Here is a 20,579-nt window from a genome sequence, read left to right on the forward strand (position 1 = left end):
AATTCAAAACTTACTATAAAGCTATAGTAATCCAAACACTGTGGTAACTGGCATAAGGATAGACATACAGAACAATGGAATAAAATTGAGAGTCCAAAAATCTTATATTTACGGTCAATTGTTTTTTGACAAGGGTGCCAAGACCATTCATGAGGAAATAATAGTCTTTTCAACAGTTGTTGCTTATTTGACTAGATATCCACACACCAAAAGGATGAAACTGGATCCCTACAATGCACCACATGCAAAAATGGGTCAAAGACCTAAATATAAGAATTAAAACCATAAGATGCTTAAAAGATACAACCAAGAGAAATGAAAATTTAGGTCCACATAAAAACTTGTACACAAATTTTCATAGTAGTAATATTCATAATAGCCAAGAAGCAGAAACAACGCAAGTATCCATCAACTGAGTAGATAAACAAAAAATACAATATATCAATACAATGACATTATTCAGCCACAAAAAGAAACAAGGTACTGATAAACATGCTACAACATGGATGCACTCTGAAAACATTACTCCAAGCGGGAGGAAGAAAAAAAAGACACAAAGGCCACATATTGTATAATTCCATTGATATGAAATGTCCACAACAGGCAAATCCATAGGCAGAAAGTAGATTAGTGGTTGCCAGGGGCTGGGGATTAAGAACAGTGATGAAAATGCTCTGGAATTATATAATGATGACAATTGCACAATTCTGTGAATATACTAAGAACCACATATTTTACAATTTGAAAAGAGTGAATTTTACGGTGTATGAATTATATCTTAATTAAACAATGATGAGGAAAAGCACTCCTCTTCCATTTTTCAGATGGATGAGGGAAGGTCAATTCTTGCTCAACAAATTTTTATTACAAACATTTCCAACCTCTCATTTAAGACTTCCCTTTCTCTTATTTTCTGGCAAACATTGGGAGAACCCATCTGTCTCTCAGGATGTCTTGCAAGATGTTAACTAGCAATACATATCCCAATTTCACTGAATCCTGACAACCAGTGATAAGGTAGGATTGGGTATAATCCAAGCCAAGGGAATGGCAGGGCCAGGACCGAAAACCAGAGTCATCTAACTCTGAAGGCTGCTCCCTCAACCACTGTGTACTGTTTCCCAGATACATCCAATCCCACTTTGTATGGTTTCCTAGGGTGAGAAGGTAATTAAAATAATTATCCCAGGTACTGCTCAGTTGTCTAAGAATCTTGATTTGATGTTTAATTTTTGTCAATGGGAAAATGACAGATTTTAGATTCATGTTGGCCCAGGACCTGTTTTGTTTCTCTATTTACTGGGTGTAGGGCTTTGGGCAGGTGAAATGAAAGATCATATATACAAGACTGTGCACTAGAAGTTAACTCCCTCCATAATCTAAAGGAATTCAACTTAGATGAGTGTAAGAAAATGCTAAATATGACTCTCATACAAAAGGCACTCACCATGGTGAATGCTTCATTTAGTAGAGAGAGCAGTGTTTGGCTGAGAGGTTGAGGATCTGAGAATCGCTCCTTGATAAGCATGAGTGGCTGGCAACAGCACAACGGTGTAAGATGACTGTCAGCCTCTATTTCCACTGAGAGAGAAGGGAAGAATGTGGATACAGAGAGGGTAGCTGCAGAAGCTTCTAGTTGCCAGTATACCGGAAGATGGGAAATGTTACACAAAAATCTTGCTTTTAAGGGCATTTTCATACCTCCTATTTATCTTCCTTTCCATGGGCCAAAATGACAGAGCCAATAATTTCAAGGAGCCTCCTCACTGGGGAACAAATCTTTAACCACTAAATATTAAAATATTTTAAATTTTTTAAATAAGAAGTTTTGTCAAGATGGTGGAAAGATGGATTCAAATCTTTAACAAAGTAAGCACCTACTATATGTGAAAGACAAAGACTTTAAAAAGACAATCCTCACCAGGAATTTATTTATATTCCAAGTTAACAGAAGCTTCAGAAACAAAGCTAAAACATGGAAAGGATCGTATTAAGATTAGCCTGAAACACTCCTTTAACAATTGTAACTCCTCGCTGTTCAAATAATACTCCACCATGCTGTGCTGTGAGATGTGTGGGCTGCTATGAGGTTACTGAGGCACTTGGGCGAGGCAGGGGGTAATCAATAAAGTCTTTATGGACAAGATGCTTTTAAAATTTGGTTTTGAAGGATATTTGAGAAATATAAAATCGTTAGGTCTGTGACAAGTGAAGATGCTGTGTAGGAAATGTGCACGTGGAGAGAGGTGCCTGTACTAGGAAGAACTGAAAAGGTAGGATGGGCTCAGTCTGTGGAGATCAGAGGATGCCTGACCTGGGAATTTATTCAAAGGAGAACAGGTTTCTGGGTGGAGGGTATTGGCAGAAAGAAAAGGTTTACAATAAAGAAGTTAGAGTCAGGTAGATAAGTTAGGAAGGAAATAAGAACATCGAGGTGGGTTAGAGGAGCAAGGCCTGAAAGGAAGCCTAATTGAGTAACAATGAGAGATTTTGATGACTTGTACAAAGGTGACACTTTTAAGAAAGCAACAGAAAGTGGCTGGAAGAGATGCTAATTTAAGAGTTTCATTTTTAGGCATACTGACTTTGAACACCAAAAATATAACCTAGAGCTAGAAGTCTGAGCAGAAGACAGGGAAGTAGAGAAGAATCTTTAGGAAGGGCTGAGGCTGACCAAAGAGAATGGAAAAGATTCAGATAAGAACTCAAGATTTGGATAAGTTGCTATGGAACTGCAACTCATGCTGCAGTTAGAGAAGCAGCAGCTCAAGTACAGGGTGTTGCCAGTGTTTAAAGATAAGAGTTCTTGATTTTGGCAATTAAGTTATGAATATCCTCGAGCAGTGCATTTTCATGAAACAGCACTGGATTAAGTCTTTCTCATAATTAAATCCAGCCCATATATTCATCAGAATCTTCTTGCAGTGATTGCTACAAGTATCTATCCACCATCTTGGAACAGGGAAGGGAGAAAAGGCTTGAAACTTTCTATACTTATAAACCCCACCCTCCCCAGACAATTCTTACACACTTAACACTGTGGATAAAATGATGCAAGACAAGAAAAGGAACCAGTGAAAGTTGTGTATTTTTATTCTTTGGTGCCCTTAGGGAGGGGTAGGAAAAGTACAGATAGTCTTAGAGGTTGATGGAAGGACAGAAAAATATTTTTGAGGTAAGCAGTTAAAGGGGGATCAAGATAACAGAAAGAATAGTTTTGGGGAGACACTTCTTCCTCTGACAGTTTGTATAGATTCTTGGGAAGATCCTTAAAAGGGGTTTAGAATCTCAACACAGCCAAGTTCCTGTGGGAAAAGGAAGTGATGTTGCCCATAACAACCACTTGTAGCAAATTTTGTTTATTTAAAGCCTCAATTTCAAGTTTCTTTTTGGTATGTATCTCCCTCTATACTCATATATCCCAAACTAAAGTTAAAGAAACTGTAACTGGATTTCATCAAACAATTAACCACAGCCCAGGAATGTAGTATACAGGGTCAGGATACCCATTTCATTTGCTGGAACTTCCAGACTCCACAAAAGTCTGGCTGAAGGCTGTGTTTTCATGCTTTATGTTTGAAATATTCTACAATAATACTAAAAGGTAAAAGAAGTTTGCATTTTATTTTAAAAACCAACTAGTTTACAATTTAACACACCCAAGAGCATCCTGGAGATTGGGGGCCAATTCAAAGAAAAGTACTTTTATAATAATTTAACATCTGGGGTATAGGGAGTAGCTTTTACACTAAAAGTTTATATTGTTTTTCCTCTTTCTTAACATTGTTCAGTGATGTTCTAATAATCAATAGTGAAAAGGAAATAATAACAGAAGTGATAATATGCACAGAATAATTGATTACTAAGTAATAAGAGCAGTTAATTTCTACAATCATTTTTTTTTCTTAAAAATTTTTTACGGATAGGTTGGTTTTTGACTCCTTGTTAACTCTATTTGATGTGAATTATGAATCTGATAACCTATATATGATTATCATTTTAAAACTTTTCATACAGACGTGCTATTACAATTGTAGAAGTTCAATACTGTTGTGATAAGAAAACTTGAGAAGTAAAGAGCACAAATTTCTTCATGAATTTATTATATAAAATGTCCCCAAAGCATTTAATTTCTCCTCACTTTCACAATACATAAGAAGCACAGTGGATGAGAGGGCCTTTAAAATGACTATAGTCACATGAGGGTCCCTTGCATCAAGGTAATGTACAAATACCTTAACAGGGTACTCATAAGCTGGCCCAGAAGAACCCCATGTTACCTTATCACAATATGGAAAGCATTTTCTTTTTTCCACTAAACTATGGTGAAAAATACCACTGTTTTATTTAGCATTACAATACATAACAATTCTGTCTCAATTACTAAAAGAATTAAAATAATCCTGAAAGACATCCTTTTTCCCCTCCAATGATTTGAAAGCTGTATTTTTCCTGCCAATTTCAAGCAAATCATCAGGTTGATCTCCAGTAATCAGTTAAAACAATCATCAAGGCACAAGCTCAGCACATTAGCTGTAACTTGCAGTAAAATGATATATCGATATGTCTCTCCTTAGTTAAAAATACATAATCTTTTATTTTATAATGTAATAAAAGAAATTAACATCACAGACGCAGAATACTAGGAAAAGGGAAACTACTACATTAAATATCCAGAAACTTAAATCTACCTGTACTTTTCTGTAGTACATGAAATTAATCTTTAACGCTTACTTTTTAAAGTAAAATTTAATCTTTGGGGATATACAATGTAATTCTTAGGAGTAATATTTCCATTCATTTCCAGGCCTTCTTACTATATGACTAAGTAACACAAGGCACAGCAGCCATCCTTTCCATTACGCTGCAACACTGATCGTGTGCCTTGATAAAATAGCAGATTAAACAAAATGATGGCAACATGAAGGGGAAACTTTGGATTGTCTATTTAAAATCTAGGTAATAATTAATAAAAAGTTTATTTTAAGTGCACTTTCACATGCTTTCGTTTATAATAAAACAAACTTACTGACTACCATATCATTTGGCCAAATGCACTTTCCCCAGTAAACTTAAAACAACAAGAACAACAACAACAAAAAAAAATCCCTGTCCTTTCATATACTAAGAAAGAGGATTGGCTACTTAAACAATTCATTGCAAGACACGTGAAGACAACATACTGTGGCATGAGTTGTTTTTAATTTGTTGTGCTGTTACTAAAGTCAAGTTCTGAGGGCTGCAGTTAAAACATTACGAGTTCTCCCTTCCATCTTTATTGATTCCCAAGATTTTGCACAGAAAACTCTTTGGGGGCTAGAACAGCAGTACTTGCATCACACTGTTTCCAAGACTTCAAGTTTAAAAAGCAAATCGTTTAAAAAAGAAAAAATACAGTTCCTGATTTGAGTTAGATACAGGGACAAAAAAGAGCACATACTTGAAGGTTACATGGTCTACAAATGGTGGCAATGTTTTCCTTGGGGGAGTAGTTTTGTTGGTATATATATTTTAAATACTCAAAAAAGGCTCAACCTCAAGCAGTAATAAACACAAGCAAAAGTGATTTAACCCTTAAAATAAATATTCAGAAAAACCTCTCTGTACATACAAGTGAAAGAATATGTAACACTTTCACGCAAAAAAATAATTATAATAATAATAAAGGATTTGTTCATATATGTAGCTGAAATCTGCTGTTCCAGCCCACATGTCCCCAATAAAGAAGGGAGGCACAGACATAGATGACTACTGTGGTTCACTATCTTACAGCCTTTTGTACCGGGACACTATCACCACCAAATTTATCCCTCATTATATTTATTAAAATTTTTTTCTTTTTTTCATTTTTTTCTTCCTTCCTTTTTTTTTGTTTTTGTTTTTATTTTGTTTTACAGCATGCCAAATCCTTTGGCATACGTGATGGCCTTCAACAATCTCTCTTTAAGTTTTTCTTTGCTTGAATATTCCGGAAGTAAAAGGACATTAAAGCAAGTATGAGATGTAGGTAACCTAAATAGAGAGAAAGGGGAAAAACAGGAAAATAATAAGTCATGGGAAATATGCTCAGTATTAAATGCTCCTATTTTTAGATGGTATATACAGGTGAGATGGTTTGCAATGAAGGCTATACATCATAGTAAATATAACTTTTTGTTCTGCAACCACCAGTTTGTCTTTACCTTATAAATTAATGATAATATGATGATGATGATGACAATATTTGTATTGGTTATATTATTACAACATAACGAGTTATTGTTTTAGGTAGTTAATTAACTAAATCTTTCACAAGAAATATATAGTGGATTAACACTAAACCCTTAAGAGTTGAATTCACTGAGATGTTAGACAACTTACTCTAAGGTGAAGAAAATACTCAGAACTGGTTTTAAGATTTAAAAAGTCTGTGCTCTTTAATGTTTATTAGAAGCAGTGTTGGTAATATAACTATGAAAATGTTTTATAACAAACAAATTTATTTACATTAACACCATGATGTATCCAATAATGTAGAATAAATCCTAATGGAAATGTGCGTATACATTTAAAACACTAAATATGCTAATTCATGAATGGTCTTTATCCCACAAAAATGTGAAGCTATACAATGGGGAAAGAATACAATGAAATGCCAAAACTGAAGTTTCAAGCATATTCTAATGCTGTACAGATAATCTTCTAAACCTTAATCTAACCATTCTAAATAGATTATTATATAGTATGGTTTTCAATTAACAGTGAACCAAAATGGAATGAAATATACTAATTTGAAAAAATTCTAAACCAATGCAAGCCCCTAATAATTTTTAATGAGGCACTTTTCCAAAAATTTCCTAACAATAACAGCAAAATATTCCCTCATCTAATGCTTCATGTGATTTGGAAATTCCTATATAAAAATCAGAAGTGTTCAAAAGCTACAATAGGTCACATGTGTGTGATATGTAATGCAAGGTTTTCAGTAGTCATGTAGTGATAATTTAATAATTACCTTTCTGTGTCTGGGCCATTTTTGGCTATAATCATCTTTAATTTTCCTAGTCCTCCCACAGGTGCTCTGTCTGTGCCCGTGGTAAATTGCAAGAAGAGTCTTTTCTGTTCATCTGTAAATGAATGAACAATTTCCCAGAACTCCCTAATGAGAAAAGATACAGGACTGATTTTAGTTTGACATTCACTTTACCAACAATATAAGCTTATATTGTGTATAAAAACAATGTTAAGGGACAAGTTTAAAGTAACATCAGAAACTCTAAATATTCATTCCTGGTTATTTAGTAAGTTTACTTAGGCAAATTTATTTTAAGTAAACAATTCTAAATACATAAAATTTAAGTTCATGACTATATAATCTGCAATAGTAAAAAAACAGCAAAACATTTCCTAGCACAAGGAAATGGCTGAATACAATGGTATAATCATAATATATGTTGAGTAAAAAGCAAAAAGCAAAATTGTCAGAATTGAAAAAGATTTAAATTGTAATATACTAACTTCAGATGCTTTCAAGTATATTATCTATCCTTCCTCTCTTATTTCCCTTGTCCATTCATTCACTCCTTACTCAATTTTGTAAGGGAGAACAAGGGTGAAAAACCACAAAATGATACAAATAAACCAACAGAACAACCACCTACTTATTAACAGTAATAGAAACATAAACAATTTTTATATGAACTAGAATACTTGATCAAGTAGTATGTATTGTATAAGAAGGGAGAGAATATATTATCATGGTATTTATGTCATATGCAGTTACTTTAAGAAAATTATTTTATCGTATTTCTAAAACCTATGTAATAAGTGCAATGTCGCATGACACTTAGGTTATTCTGAAAATGAAAGCTCATAAAAGCAATCTTGGCATGCTTGTTTAAATAATCAGCTATATCAATAAAACTAATATACACATTAATTCACAACTTAAAAACTTAAGACTTCAAAAGAAAAAATTGAGTATTTTTACTTGGGTACAGAATGCATTGTAAAATTCACTTTAAAAGTTCTTTCCAGAATTCTGGCAGAGAATGTCAAACTACCCAAATCAGTAATTACAATTCTACTTTTTTTATATTCTTTTTTACTACTAAATACTGGTGATTTTATTGTTACAATACCATTCTTCTGACAAAACACACTGTTTCCAAGGCTTTTTCCAAAAGCCTTATGAGATTTCATCACTTTATTCAATTTCCTTCCACTTCCTTTCTTTGCCACCATTAATGACCTTCCCATCCTCAGTTTCTGCAAGCCTATCACTTGCCTAAATGAAATAATAAAGATATACAAAGTAAAGGAAACTGGACATGTAACTTGCAGAACCATCTCTCAGTTAAAAAGTAAAGGAATCACACCCCAGTTTACGTACTTTTGGGGGGCTGGCAAGAGAAAACATGTCTACTAAAGCACTGAGCCTTCTTCCAGCGGGCTGTGGGGGCGGGGCGGGGGGGGGGGGATGCCCTGCAGTGGGTAATAATAAAGCTTCCCACACTGTAATCAGTTACTCCTAAGGAGCTAGAGTATCAGCTGCCAGCGAGGAAGACAGACACTGAAGTGGAAGATAGGCAGTGGTGACAGTGACCAAGTCAAGCTTTATAATTAAAAAGTTATTTCTTTGGTTATATTTTTTAATTAAGAAGTTAAAAAACAGACTACTATCAACTCAACATAATGGAAACACTTATTCAATAAAATTCACTTCCTATGTGATGTGCAATGTTAAACCTCTAATTAAATAAGAATGCCTCTATTTAGAAAACTGAAGATGAAGCTTCCAGGTTTCTACATAAAAGTGGTAGTTACCTGGATCAGACTCCACTCACATCTCTGAAAATCTACACAGATTAAAAAGGACAGAAAACAGAATAAACAACGAATACCTAGAGTAAAAAAAGGAAATGGAAAAGAAATCCAAATGTCAATTGAGTGGGATAATGAACACTCCTGATCAGCAGTTAGCACATGAACTCAACACTAGCAAAGTGCTATGTGGAAAAGCAGGGTGTGTAGATTAACACTGATGAGCTTTACCCCCACCCTAAGAGAGAACTACTGAGGGCAGGTTAGAGCACTGATAACAGGTTGGTTAAAAGCAAAGGCCACAGAACTGGGTACACTAAACCGTAATCTAAGCCACTTGGGAGGCTGAGGCAGGAGGGTCACAAGTTTGAGGCCAGCTAGAGCAACTTTGCAACACCATGTCTCAAAATTAAAATTAAAAAGGGTTGGGCGTAGCTCAGTGGCAGAGCCCTGAGCTTCAATTCCCAGTACTGCAAGAAGAAAAGGAAAAGAAAAAACAAATCAGGACAGGCAACAAGAAAATACCTAGACCAGAAAATGACACTGTGCCTGAAGGGAAGGGGAACAAAGGTGTCCCTTGGAAGTAGCTTCTGGCCACAAACAGATGGAAATGACTGGTAATAAGGGGGCTTTAACTAAACAAGATGGAATTCAAGAATCAGAAGGCACTGGACCACATAAACTTTAAAATATTTAAGTATATTTTATCATGCTTCCTTTTCACTAGAACTGTTTTTTGCGGTAAACAAATAGCACCCACTGATAAAGAAAAAAGATGACATATGGTATATGTGTACAAAAAGAGATGAAAAAAAAATTCCAAATCATCATTTTGAACCTCCACTGAAGTAACCGATTAAAGGGAAGACTGATAAGACAGGGACTTCAAGTGAAAAATAAGTTATTTTAGGAAGATGATGGTAGCAATAACATCTTTACTTTAATTTTCATTTTTTTCAAAATAGGGCCCCCCACACACAAAAGTACAAATTGAATGAAAAAACCAAAGACCCACAACAAAATTAGGCAATAAGGTATTCTCCACGAATTCCTGCACGTAAGTGGACATGAACAAGTACTACAGCTGGAAGACCTGGTTGGTATCAACATCTACACATCAAATAGAAGAGAAGTTAACTTCTGGGTTTCTGATAGCACTGAGAGGAAGAGACTCTCAAAATTGACACCCACTTAAAAGCACAAGTCAATCTGAGAACAGCAGTTAAAAGCTGAAGGGAGTTCTACAAAATTCAGTTTGTAGATGATTAATGATGGGTCAGGGCCCTTAAAACTCTTGAATAATCAAAACACCTTTCAAAAACAAACCCGGGCTGAGGAGATATTGCTGGGAACAACATCCAAATGAATCAGGTCAAGGATAAAACAGATAAAGGAAAGTTGAAATATATACAGGATGAGGTAGTAAAGATGACAATTTGAAAAAGCAGAACACCATTACTTTTTATCAGTTTACACAAACAAACATAGAGCCCTTCTGAAGTGGTGGGTTGGGGGAAGCTATATTGGCTGTCTCTCTCTCTCTTGAAAGTATGGGAAAGTCATTTCACTTAAAATGAAAATGAACAGAAAACAAAAGGATCACAGTGAAAATTGCCCCAAGTTATTATTAGAGTATGTTCATGAAACAATGTCCTTAGGGAATGAAAGTACAACAAAAGATCTCAATAAAACAGATGAAAAACGAAAACAAATTTCAAACGGAGCTAAAACAAATTTTAAAATAATGGAAGTTATTGAAGAACCATATCAAAACTTAAAAACTTTAGAAAAGCAGACTGAAGAAAAAGTCTCAAAAGATATGATTAAACTAAGGAGGAATTAGGAAAAAATGGGAAAAAAATCATGCCAAATACAAAGAAACTAAAATTAAACTAAAAAAGGAAGAAATAAAGACAAAAGCAATACCCCTCAAACAAAATAGAAATAAGAAAATCTTAAGAATTAGGGACGGGGGAAGCAATGAAACAATGCCTTGCATTCCTTCTTTATTTAGAGACAGTTTGTTGGCACTAACAGGAGGAATTTTGCTCTATGATGGGTTCTGGCCCTGGAAGTACTACTTTATGCTGTGAGCCTCAGGAGTTCCTTGCAGCCCCAAAGTACCACATGGTCAGGAGCACTGCCCGACCACAGTTTATGAAGCATTCTCTAGCCCAGAGAGAGCTAGTGGGGTGCTCCTCCCTCACTCAAAAAACATTATGGAATGCTTTTTGGAAGCTTAGCCCAGAGAAGCCCCTCAAGTAGCACCATCAGGGACCAGTGTGTGGAAGCCCCCAGTGGAATGAAATAAATGAATTAAACCATAAGAGCACCACAAAACCTCTGAACACTAAAATTGTCATTGGAACCACAACTCAAAAAGCACACCAGGATCTACATGTGTTAAACCTAAACAGGACGACTGCCTGCTAAAGTAAAAAATCCCAAGTCTCTTAATATAGAGCCAAAATTATCACGATGCAATAAAAATTCACCTGTCATACCTTCACAAAGAAAAAATCTTTCATAAGAAACCAGAATAATCACAAAGAAAGAAAATCAACTAACGCCAACACAGAGATGAATAAGATGTTGAAATTATCTGACAAGACTTTTAATACCATCATGATTAAAATGATTTGACAAGCAATTACAAGTTCTGTTTCAAAAATGAAACAATAGACAATGTCAGGAAAGAAATACAAATTACAATTAAAAAAGAGCTAAATGGAAATTACAGGCCTAAAAAATATACTAGGAGAAAAATAATCACTGGATGGACTCAACAGTAAATGAAGATGACAGAAGAACAGAACAATAGAGAAAAAATAGAATGAAAAATGAACCAAGCTTCAGGTACATGTAGAGCAATAACAAATGATTCAACATTTGTATCATTAGAAGCCCCGAAAGAGAAAAGAGAGTGAGGCTGAAAGAGTATTTGAAGAAATAATGGCTGAAAACCTTCCATGTTTGGCAAAGACACAGGACCATAGCATCAATGAAACTATTCCTCAGGAATACAGGGGAAAATAAAGTCACATTCAGATACATGAAATTAAAAGACTTTGTCATTACCAAACTGACTTTTAAGATCAGCTAGGGGAACTGTTAAAAGGTAGAATCTTGGAAAAAATAATGAAACAGATTACCACTCTCACAAGTTCTATAAAGGATTTTTGACAACTGATATAAAAATTATGATGGTATTAACACTCAACACAAAAATATTAGTGAAGAAAAAGACCAAAAATGAAAGCAAGGTTTTGCATTTTATCCAAAGTAACGCTGATATCAGTGAACAACAGTAAGTCACATATGTATAAAGTGCTATCCACAGTAACCATGAAGAAAATGACACAGGGCAAAACACATAAAAAAAGAACATTATAAATACATCAAGACAAACCCTCCCCAAAATAAAAAAGTTCAAATAACCAAGTAAACATGGATAACAATAACAAATGAAAGAAAAAGAAACTGAAAACAAATAATGAAGTAACAAAATGACGCTCTAACATATCAATAATTGCCTTAAATATAAATAGTCTAAGTATACCAATTAAAAGGCAGAGACTGATAGACTAGGTTTTTAAAAAAATGACCTCACTATATGCTATTTACAAGAAATTGATTCCAAGTGCAGCAACACAGATTGAAAGAAAATTATGGGAAAACATCAAACAAACATTCGTTTTAAAAAAGGAATGGTTATAGTTACATCAGATTTAGAGCAAAGAAAATTATAAGACTTAAGACCTTAAATAATGATAAAGAACAAGTATACCAAGATGACATACTGATTCTAAATGGTTAATTACCAAGTGACAAAGCCTCAAATATGCATGAAGCAAAATCCAATGAAGAGATACAAATCTCAGAAACAGACCAATACATATATGCCCAATTGATTTATGACTTATAAGAAAAACCAATTCAATGGAGGAAGGAGAGAAGTGGTATATTCATAAAGTACTCTCAAAACTCAACAGTAAAAACCAAGTGCACAGTTGGTATTTATCCCAGAGAAACAAAAACTTTAATGGTATAACAAGTATAAGCATAACCAATTTTTTTAAAAAAATATTTATTTTTTAGGTGTAGATGGACACAACATAATGCCTTTATTTTTATGTGGTGCTGAGGATCGAACCCGGGTCCCGCCTGTCCTAGGCGAACGCTCTACCGCTGAGCCACAATCCCAGCCCAAGCATAACCAATTTTATTGAGTTTTGCTTTACTGTATTTTAATACTACATTTTTCTTTTTTAAAACAACCCTCAGTCAAGCAACCTAGGGATGTCATTTTTTTAAAAAATATTTTGTTGTAGATGGACAAGATACCTTTATTTATTTTTTTATGTAGTGCTGAGAATTGAACCCAGTGCCTCACAGGTGCTAGGCAAATGTTCTACCACGAGCCACAACCCCAGCCCCTAGGGATGTCATTTTTGCAACTGCTTTGATTTTGGCCCCCTTTGTATCTCTGGTATAACATTTTGGTAGTACTCAAAATATTCTGAATTTTCCCCTTACTACTGTGTCTGTTATGGTAATTTGTGATCTTTCATGTATTGTAATTATTTGGGGGAATCACAAACCATGCCTATATAAGACAGTGAACTTAATGTTCTGACTGTTCTACTGGCCAGTCATTCTCCCACCTCTCCCCTCTCTCCTTGAACCTCCCTATTACCTGAGATGCAATATTGAAATTAGGCCAACTAATAAGCCTACAAAAGCCTCTAGTGTTCAGATGAAGAGTCTCATATCTCCACATTAAAAACTAGAAATGATTAAGTTTAAAAAGAAAGGAACATTGAAAGCTGAGATAAGCTGAAAACTAACCCTCTAGTACAAGTTACACAAGTTGTGAATGCAAAGGAAAAGTTCTTGAAGGAAATTACAATTGCTACTCAAATGAACAGAAATGTCAAAAAAGTGAAATAGGAGAAATTCTTAATGGTGTAGATAGAATAAATCAGCCACATTTTCTTAAACAAAGACTTAACCCTCTTTAATTCTGTGAAGGCAGAAAGAATCAGGAAGCTACGGAAGAATAATTAAAGCTAGCAAAGATGGGTTCATGAGGTTTAAGGAAAGAAGCCATCTCCAAAACTCAAAATGCAAAGTGAAGCAGCCAAGTGCTGATGTAGAAGCCACAGCAAGTTATACAGAAGATCTAACTAAGGAAGTTAGCTACACTAAACAACACATTTTCAATATGGACAGAACAGCCTTATATTGGAAGAATATCCCAACTAGAACTTTCATAGCTAAAGAGAACAGTGTGTCTGGCTCCAAAACTTGGGAGACTGATGCAGCTGGTAACTTAAGTTGAAGCCACTGCTCATTTATATTTCCAAAAATTCTAGGACCCTTAAGAATAACCTTAAAACTATGATACCTGTGTTCTACAAATGGAAAAACCAAGCCCAGATGATAACACATCTGTTATCACAACATGGCTTACTAAATATTTTAAGTTCATTATTGCTCAGTAAAAGAAGTGTCCCTTGAAAAGATTAACTGCAAAGGGCAAATGGTTACCCAAAAGCTCTGAGGTGCAATAAGATTAATGTTGTTTTCATGTCTGTTAATACAACATCCATTCTAGAGCCCATGGACCAAGGAGTACTTTCAAAGTCTTATTTAGACATATACTTCATTATACCATGGCTGCCAGACAATGATTCCTCTGGATGGATCTGCACAGAGTAAACTGAAAATCTTCAAAGATGGGCAGTGGGTATAACTCAGTGGTAGAATGTTTGCCACGCAGGTGGGAAGCCCTGATTTTGATTCCTATCACCACCAGAGTGGGGGGAAAAGTTGAAAATCTTCCAGAAAGAATTCACAATTGTTGATAGATGAAATTAAGAACTTTTGTGATTCATGGAAAAAAGTCAAAATATGAACCTCAACAGGAGTTGAGAAGAAGCTGATTCCAAATCTCATAGATGACTTCAAGGGGTTCAATACTTCAGTGGAGGCAAAAAAAAAAAAAAAAGAGTTGTAGGGGACAAAAGCAAGAGATACTAGAATTAGAAGTGAAACCTAAAGATATGACTTAACTGTTGTAATAAAACTGTAATGAATGTGACATTGTTTCTTACAGATGAGCAAAGAGAGCATTTTCTTGAGATGATATCAACTCTGGTTAAGATGCTATAAACTCTGTTGAGATGACAACAAAAGATTTAGAATATTATACAAATTTAGTTGATAAGTTAAAGGCAAGGTTTGAGAGAACTAACTCTATTATGTTATCAAACAGCATCATATGTTTCAGAGAAATCTTTTGTGAATGGGAAGAATCAACTGATGTGGTAAGTTTCCCTGTGGTCTTATTTTTTTTTTTTTTTAAAGAGAGAGTGAGAGAGGGGGGAGAGAGAGAGAGAGAGAGAGAGAATTTTTAATATTTATTTATTTTTTTTTTAGTTCTCGGCGGACACAACATCTTTGTTGGTATGTGGTGCTGAGGATCGAACCCGGGTCGCACACATGCCAGGCGAGCGCCCTACCGCTTGAGCCACATCCCCAGCCCCCTGTGGTCTTATTTTAAGAAATTGCCACAGCCACCCTAGCCTTTAGCAACCGTGATCAGTCACAAGAGCTGTCAATGTCAACACTGAAAAAAAATCTTTCACCGGAAAAAAAGTTAGGACTTGATGGCTCAAATAATCGTCAGTACTTACCAACAATCTTTCTAAGATATGTCTGTATTCTTTCTGCTTAGTAAGATCAGGAATAAGTTAAGAATACTGTTTACCAAAGATTCCAGCTAGTCAGTTTTATAGAGAAATGGTAATAAAAGGCACAAAGTTCATAAAGAAAGAAGTAAATATGACTTTATCTGTGGATGACCTATTTACAAAGAGAACCCTAAGACATCTATTTTAAAAATGCTAGAATTAGTGATTTTACAAAGATCACAGGATACAAAGTCAATACATAAAAATCCAATTTTCCCCATATGCTAGAAAAGCAAAGGAAAAATGAAATTAATAAAAAGCACTAACAACTGTATCAAACACGTGAAATACTCAAACTTATTCCTAACGTGCATAATTTCAGAAACTACAAAACATCCTAATAGAAACTAATAAAAATCTACATAGAGAGATATAATATGTTCTAGGTTTGCAAGATTCCATGCTGTTAAAATTACAATTCTTTCCAAACTGACCTACACCAGTGAAAGCAAACCAAATAACAGGCTTTTTTCTTTTCTTTGTAGAAATTAACAAACTGACTCATATTTATATGGAAATAAAATAACCAAAGCAACCTAGTATAATCAAAAAGAGGTCCCTGTAAAGCTTTACCTGCTCTATAAAGCTGAAAGAATGAACACAGTCTGATTTTGGTAAAAGAACAAATAAATCAGGGCTGGGGATGTGATTCGGTGGTAGAGTGCTTGCCTGGCATGTGTGAGGCACTGTTCAATCCTGCACCACATTAAAAAAAAAAAAAAAAAAAAAAAAAAAGGAATAAATAAAGTAGAGGTACAACATCCACCTACAACTAGAAAAAATTTTTAAATTAAAAATTCAAATAAATTAGTAAATCAGAATAGAGTCCAAAAGACTCACACACAAACTGATTTTCAAGTGCCAAAGTAATTCAGAAAAGCCACAGAAGAGCTATAGACTGGAAGAACGTATTCACAAAATACATATTAGAAATGGGTCTTTCAGCTAGAATGTATTTTAAAAGGAAAAGTCTATAAACAACAAAAAGAAAAAACTAACTAAAAGGGGGGAGAAATTTTACAAAAGTATGACTAGCCAAAATAACATATTAAGTGCTCAACATCATTAGTCATCGGAGACATGCAAATTAATGCTACAATGAAGTACCACTTCACACTCACCAGAAGGACTAAAATCAAAGACTACTACCTCCACTAAATACTGAAGAAGATATGAAACAATGAACTTTGAGATTTCTGGTGGAGGTGTAGAATGGTGTGCAGAAAAAAGAAAACACTTCTACAGTAAGAGTGCATACAGTTTTATTCATAAGTGCCCCAACAATCCAGTTTTTCTCCAACAGGAGAACAGATGAACAAATTTTGTGTATGCATCTAATGCAACCTTATTCTGCCATAAAAAACAATGAACTAGAAATTAATGCAACAACACGGATGCATCTCAAAAATATTCTGCTTATCTAAGTACAAAGGCCATAAAAAGTATGTGATTTCATTTACATGAAATTCAATAACAGACAAGACTTGTGACAACAAACAAAACGTGGTTACCTGTGATGAATGAGCACTGACTAGAAGAGAATGCACGGGTACTGTGGGGATAATGGACACAGTCTACATCTAGATGTGTTATATGGATATAATTTTCTAAAACTCTGAACGGCCCAGTTAAGTTTTACATACTTCACTGTACTCAAATCTAACTTCATATAACATCAATATCATCAACACAGTACTGGGAACAATTAGGAAACAGGGAATCATGTTATCTTGAAAATTAGTAACTAATAAGACTCAAGCATTTATGCTGATATATATATATATATATATATATATATATATATATATATATATATGTACACGGATCATATATGTGGATTTATAATTCTGGGAAACTAGAAAGTAGATGAGTATTATAGGTAAAAGTTAAGAAATGTTACAGGTAATAACGAAGGAGAAATAAAGAATTAGAATATTACCATATTACAAAGCTTAATGAATTAGTAAACCCAGGCAATCATGATCCATAATAAAAATTCCTTAAAGAAATTGTCAAATTTTAAGTACCTCTACATAGAAGTAACAACTCAAAAACCTATGAAGCAATTTCTCCATTAAAAAACAGCACAGATATTGTGAAATGTGCTGCTATAAACACTGATGTGGCTATGTCCCTGTAGTATGCTGTTTTTAAGTCCTTTGGTTATATACTGAGGAGTGGGATAGCTGGGTCAAATGGTGGTTCCATTCTCAGTTGCCCAAGGAATCTCCATACTGCTTTCCATATTGGCTGCACCAATTTGCAGTCACACCAGCAATGTATGAGTGTGCCTTTTCCCCCACATTCTTGCCAGCACTTATTATTTGTATTCCTAATAGCTGCCATTCTGAGTAGAGTGAGATGAAATCTTAGAGTAGTTTGGATTTTCATTTCTCTAATTGCTAGAGATGTTGAACATTTTTTCATATATTTGTTGACTGATTGTATAATTTTTTCTGAGAAGTGTCTGTTCAGTTCCTTATTAGCCCATTTATTGATGGGGTTATTTGGTTTTTTGATGTTAAGATTTTTGAGTTCTTTATATATTGTAGAGATTAGTGTTGTATCTGACATGCGTGTGTTAAGAATTTGTTCCCAATTAGTAGGCTCTCTATTCACCTCACAGATTGTTTCTTTTGCTGACAAGCTTTTTAGTTTGAATCCATCTCATTTTAGATGCCCTTCAGTAAACGAATGGAAAAAAAAAAATGTGGTATATACACACAATGGAGTATTTCAGCATTAAAAGAGAATAAAATCATGGCATTTGCAGGTAAATGGATGAAGTTGGAGAATATAATGCTAAGTGAAATTTTCCAATCCCAAAAAACCCAAATGCCGAATCATTTCTCTGATTTAAGGATGCTGATTCATATTATGCTGGAGCGGGGAGGTATTAAATGAACTCTAGATAGGGCAAAGGGGAAAAGGGGAAGGAAGGTAGGAAAAATGGTGGAATGCGATAGTCATCATTACCATATCAATAATCATCATTATCGTATCATGTATGAAGATACAAAGGATGCGACTCCACTCTGTGTACAACAAGAGATATGAAAAATTGTGCTCTATATGTGTAATATAAATTGAAATGCATTCTATTTTCATACATAACAAATTAAAAATTTTAAAATATAGATATTTTCTAATATTTTCAAGGAAACACTAAGATGCTACGTTTTTCATAACAACTGTTAAGTATTATCTGTATTACAGAGATGTGATACATCTTGGGACTGGCAACTGGGGTTTTCCTATCACCATGTGACAGGAATCACCTTTAAACTCCAAGTACCAATATAATGACCGCTAGCAGTAAATGCAGCAGCTAGAAATGACCAATAGTGCACCAGAAAGAGGAGATAAAACCAAGATGAACAAAATGACAATAAGAATTAATAATAACCAACATAAAATAACAAAAAATACAATTTGTTGCTAGACAAAAGTTAATATTTATTCTGATGTTTACATATTTGCATTCCAGAGCAAGAACTTTCCAGGAAGGTACCTGTTTGTATACTTTCTCACCTCACCCCACCCCACCAGTGGATGCCAAAAGTCATCTCTGTCTCTTTTATCAATCTCAACCGGGAATAAGGAAGTCTTGTGTTTTTCAGGTTTGAATGGGATATTATAGAGAGGTAGAGAATATGGTAGCAAAGGCATGTGCCAGAAGCAGACAGAACTGGAAACCTCTACCCTGAAATTAACTGGAAATGCTTACTTATATACTAGTAGAAGTACATGCTAATATGTATGTATTTGCCATACGGATTTCAATAAAATTGTACCATTTCACATCACCAGGAGTAACAGGTAAGTTATAACCAAAATACAGGGGAAAACAATGCACATAAATATTTCATTTGGGAAATAAATCATACTATAAACATTGATGATTATATTACAAATACAGTTCTAATTTTGCAGCTGAGAAATTGCAAGTTTGCTTATTTGGTAAGTAATATTTAGAGACAAAAGTCCTCTTAAGAATTGAGTACCTCACCTAATCAGAACAGAGTCCCTGGTATAGCCACCATCATATTCTGTAGTTTCTTCTAGTGCTTGGAAATCTAGATTCTGCAAATTCAAGAAAATATGTCTTAATATCTTCTACATTACACCATTAAAACAATACGTGATGTTTTAAAACAATTTTTGTGGGGGCAGACATTTGCTTTCTTACCCGGCTTCCACATATGAGCAATTCAATTTCTTCTGGTCTGAATAAATACTTTAAGGGAGATTCATTGGTCACCATATGAAAACCTCTGCGAAAAGCCTTGAACTGTTTTTCTACTGATTTGTTGAGAATGTAGTCAGAATAGAGATTGACAAATTCCTGCCGAAAACATTAACCACAAGAATGTCTTATAATATGTTATTTAAAAAAAAAAAACCTAATTAGTGGGCAAATCATTCAAGAACACTTTTCAAAATTAAAATTTTATACAAAGGAAAATATCTTACAATTTCATAATTCTCTACAATAATCAATATTAAGCTGTTAAAAGTTCATGTGCATAAAATGGTTATATATGTTTCAATTTTCATAGTATTTTAAACAAGACGGAATATAAAAGCTGAGGCCTCAAATGGGCATGGTGGCACACACCTGTAAACCCAGTGGCTTGGAGGCTGAGGCAGAAGGATCGAGAGTTCAAAGCCAGCCTCAGTAAAAGCAAGGTGCTAAGCAACCCAGTTGAGACCCTGTCTCTAAATAAAATACAAAATAGGACTGGGGTTGTGGCTCAGTGGTTGAGCGCCCCTAAAGTTCAATCCCTGGTATCAAAAAATAAAAAAGCTGAGGCCTTAATATAATGTTTTAGGTTCCCTTACATTTAAACCGTGTGTATATTTATAATAGTCAAAACTTTTAATACAGTATAATGTACTGAATTTGAGCAAACCAGAAAGTCTCATGCTATCTACTACAGAATATTGATAAGCTGCCTACACATCTAGTTCATAAAAAATCTGGTGTTTTGCTTGATGCCTAAGCTACTACACTGAATCATA

General features: G+C 34.5%; 1 protein-coding gene across 8 annotated transcripts in view; it reads right to left on the reverse strand.

Moving 5' to 3' along the window:
• Window positions 1-4,082: 4,082 nt before the first annotated feature.
• UBE3A (ubiquitin protein ligase E3A) overlaps window positions 4,083-20,579 on the reverse strand; it is a 94,063-nt gene continuing 77,566 nt past the window's right edge. For all 8 annotated transcript variants that reach the window (XM_081291607.1, XM_081291605.1, XM_081291603.1 and 5 more), the window contains 4 exons: window positions 19,747-19,902; window positions 19,567-19,640; window positions 6,995-7,138; window positions 4,083-6,012 (listed from right to left, as the gene is read on the reverse strand). In XM_081291607.1, the coding sequence (XP_081147733.1) occupies window positions 5,892-6,012; window positions 6,995-7,138; window positions 19,567-19,640; window positions 19,747-19,902 (495 nt within the window). In that variant the 3' untranslated portion in view covers window positions 4,083-5,891. The remainder of the gene's footprint in view (window positions 6,013-6,994; window positions 7,139-19,566; window positions 19,641-19,746; window positions 19,903-20,579) is intronic.

This window comes from Spermophilus citellus (assembly GCF_964194105.1).
Source record: "Spermophilus citellus genome assembly, chromosome: 4".
In the NCBI taxonomy this organism is placed as follows: Eukaryota; Metazoa; Chordata; class Mammalia; order Rodentia; family Sciuridae; genus Spermophilus; species Spermophilus citellus.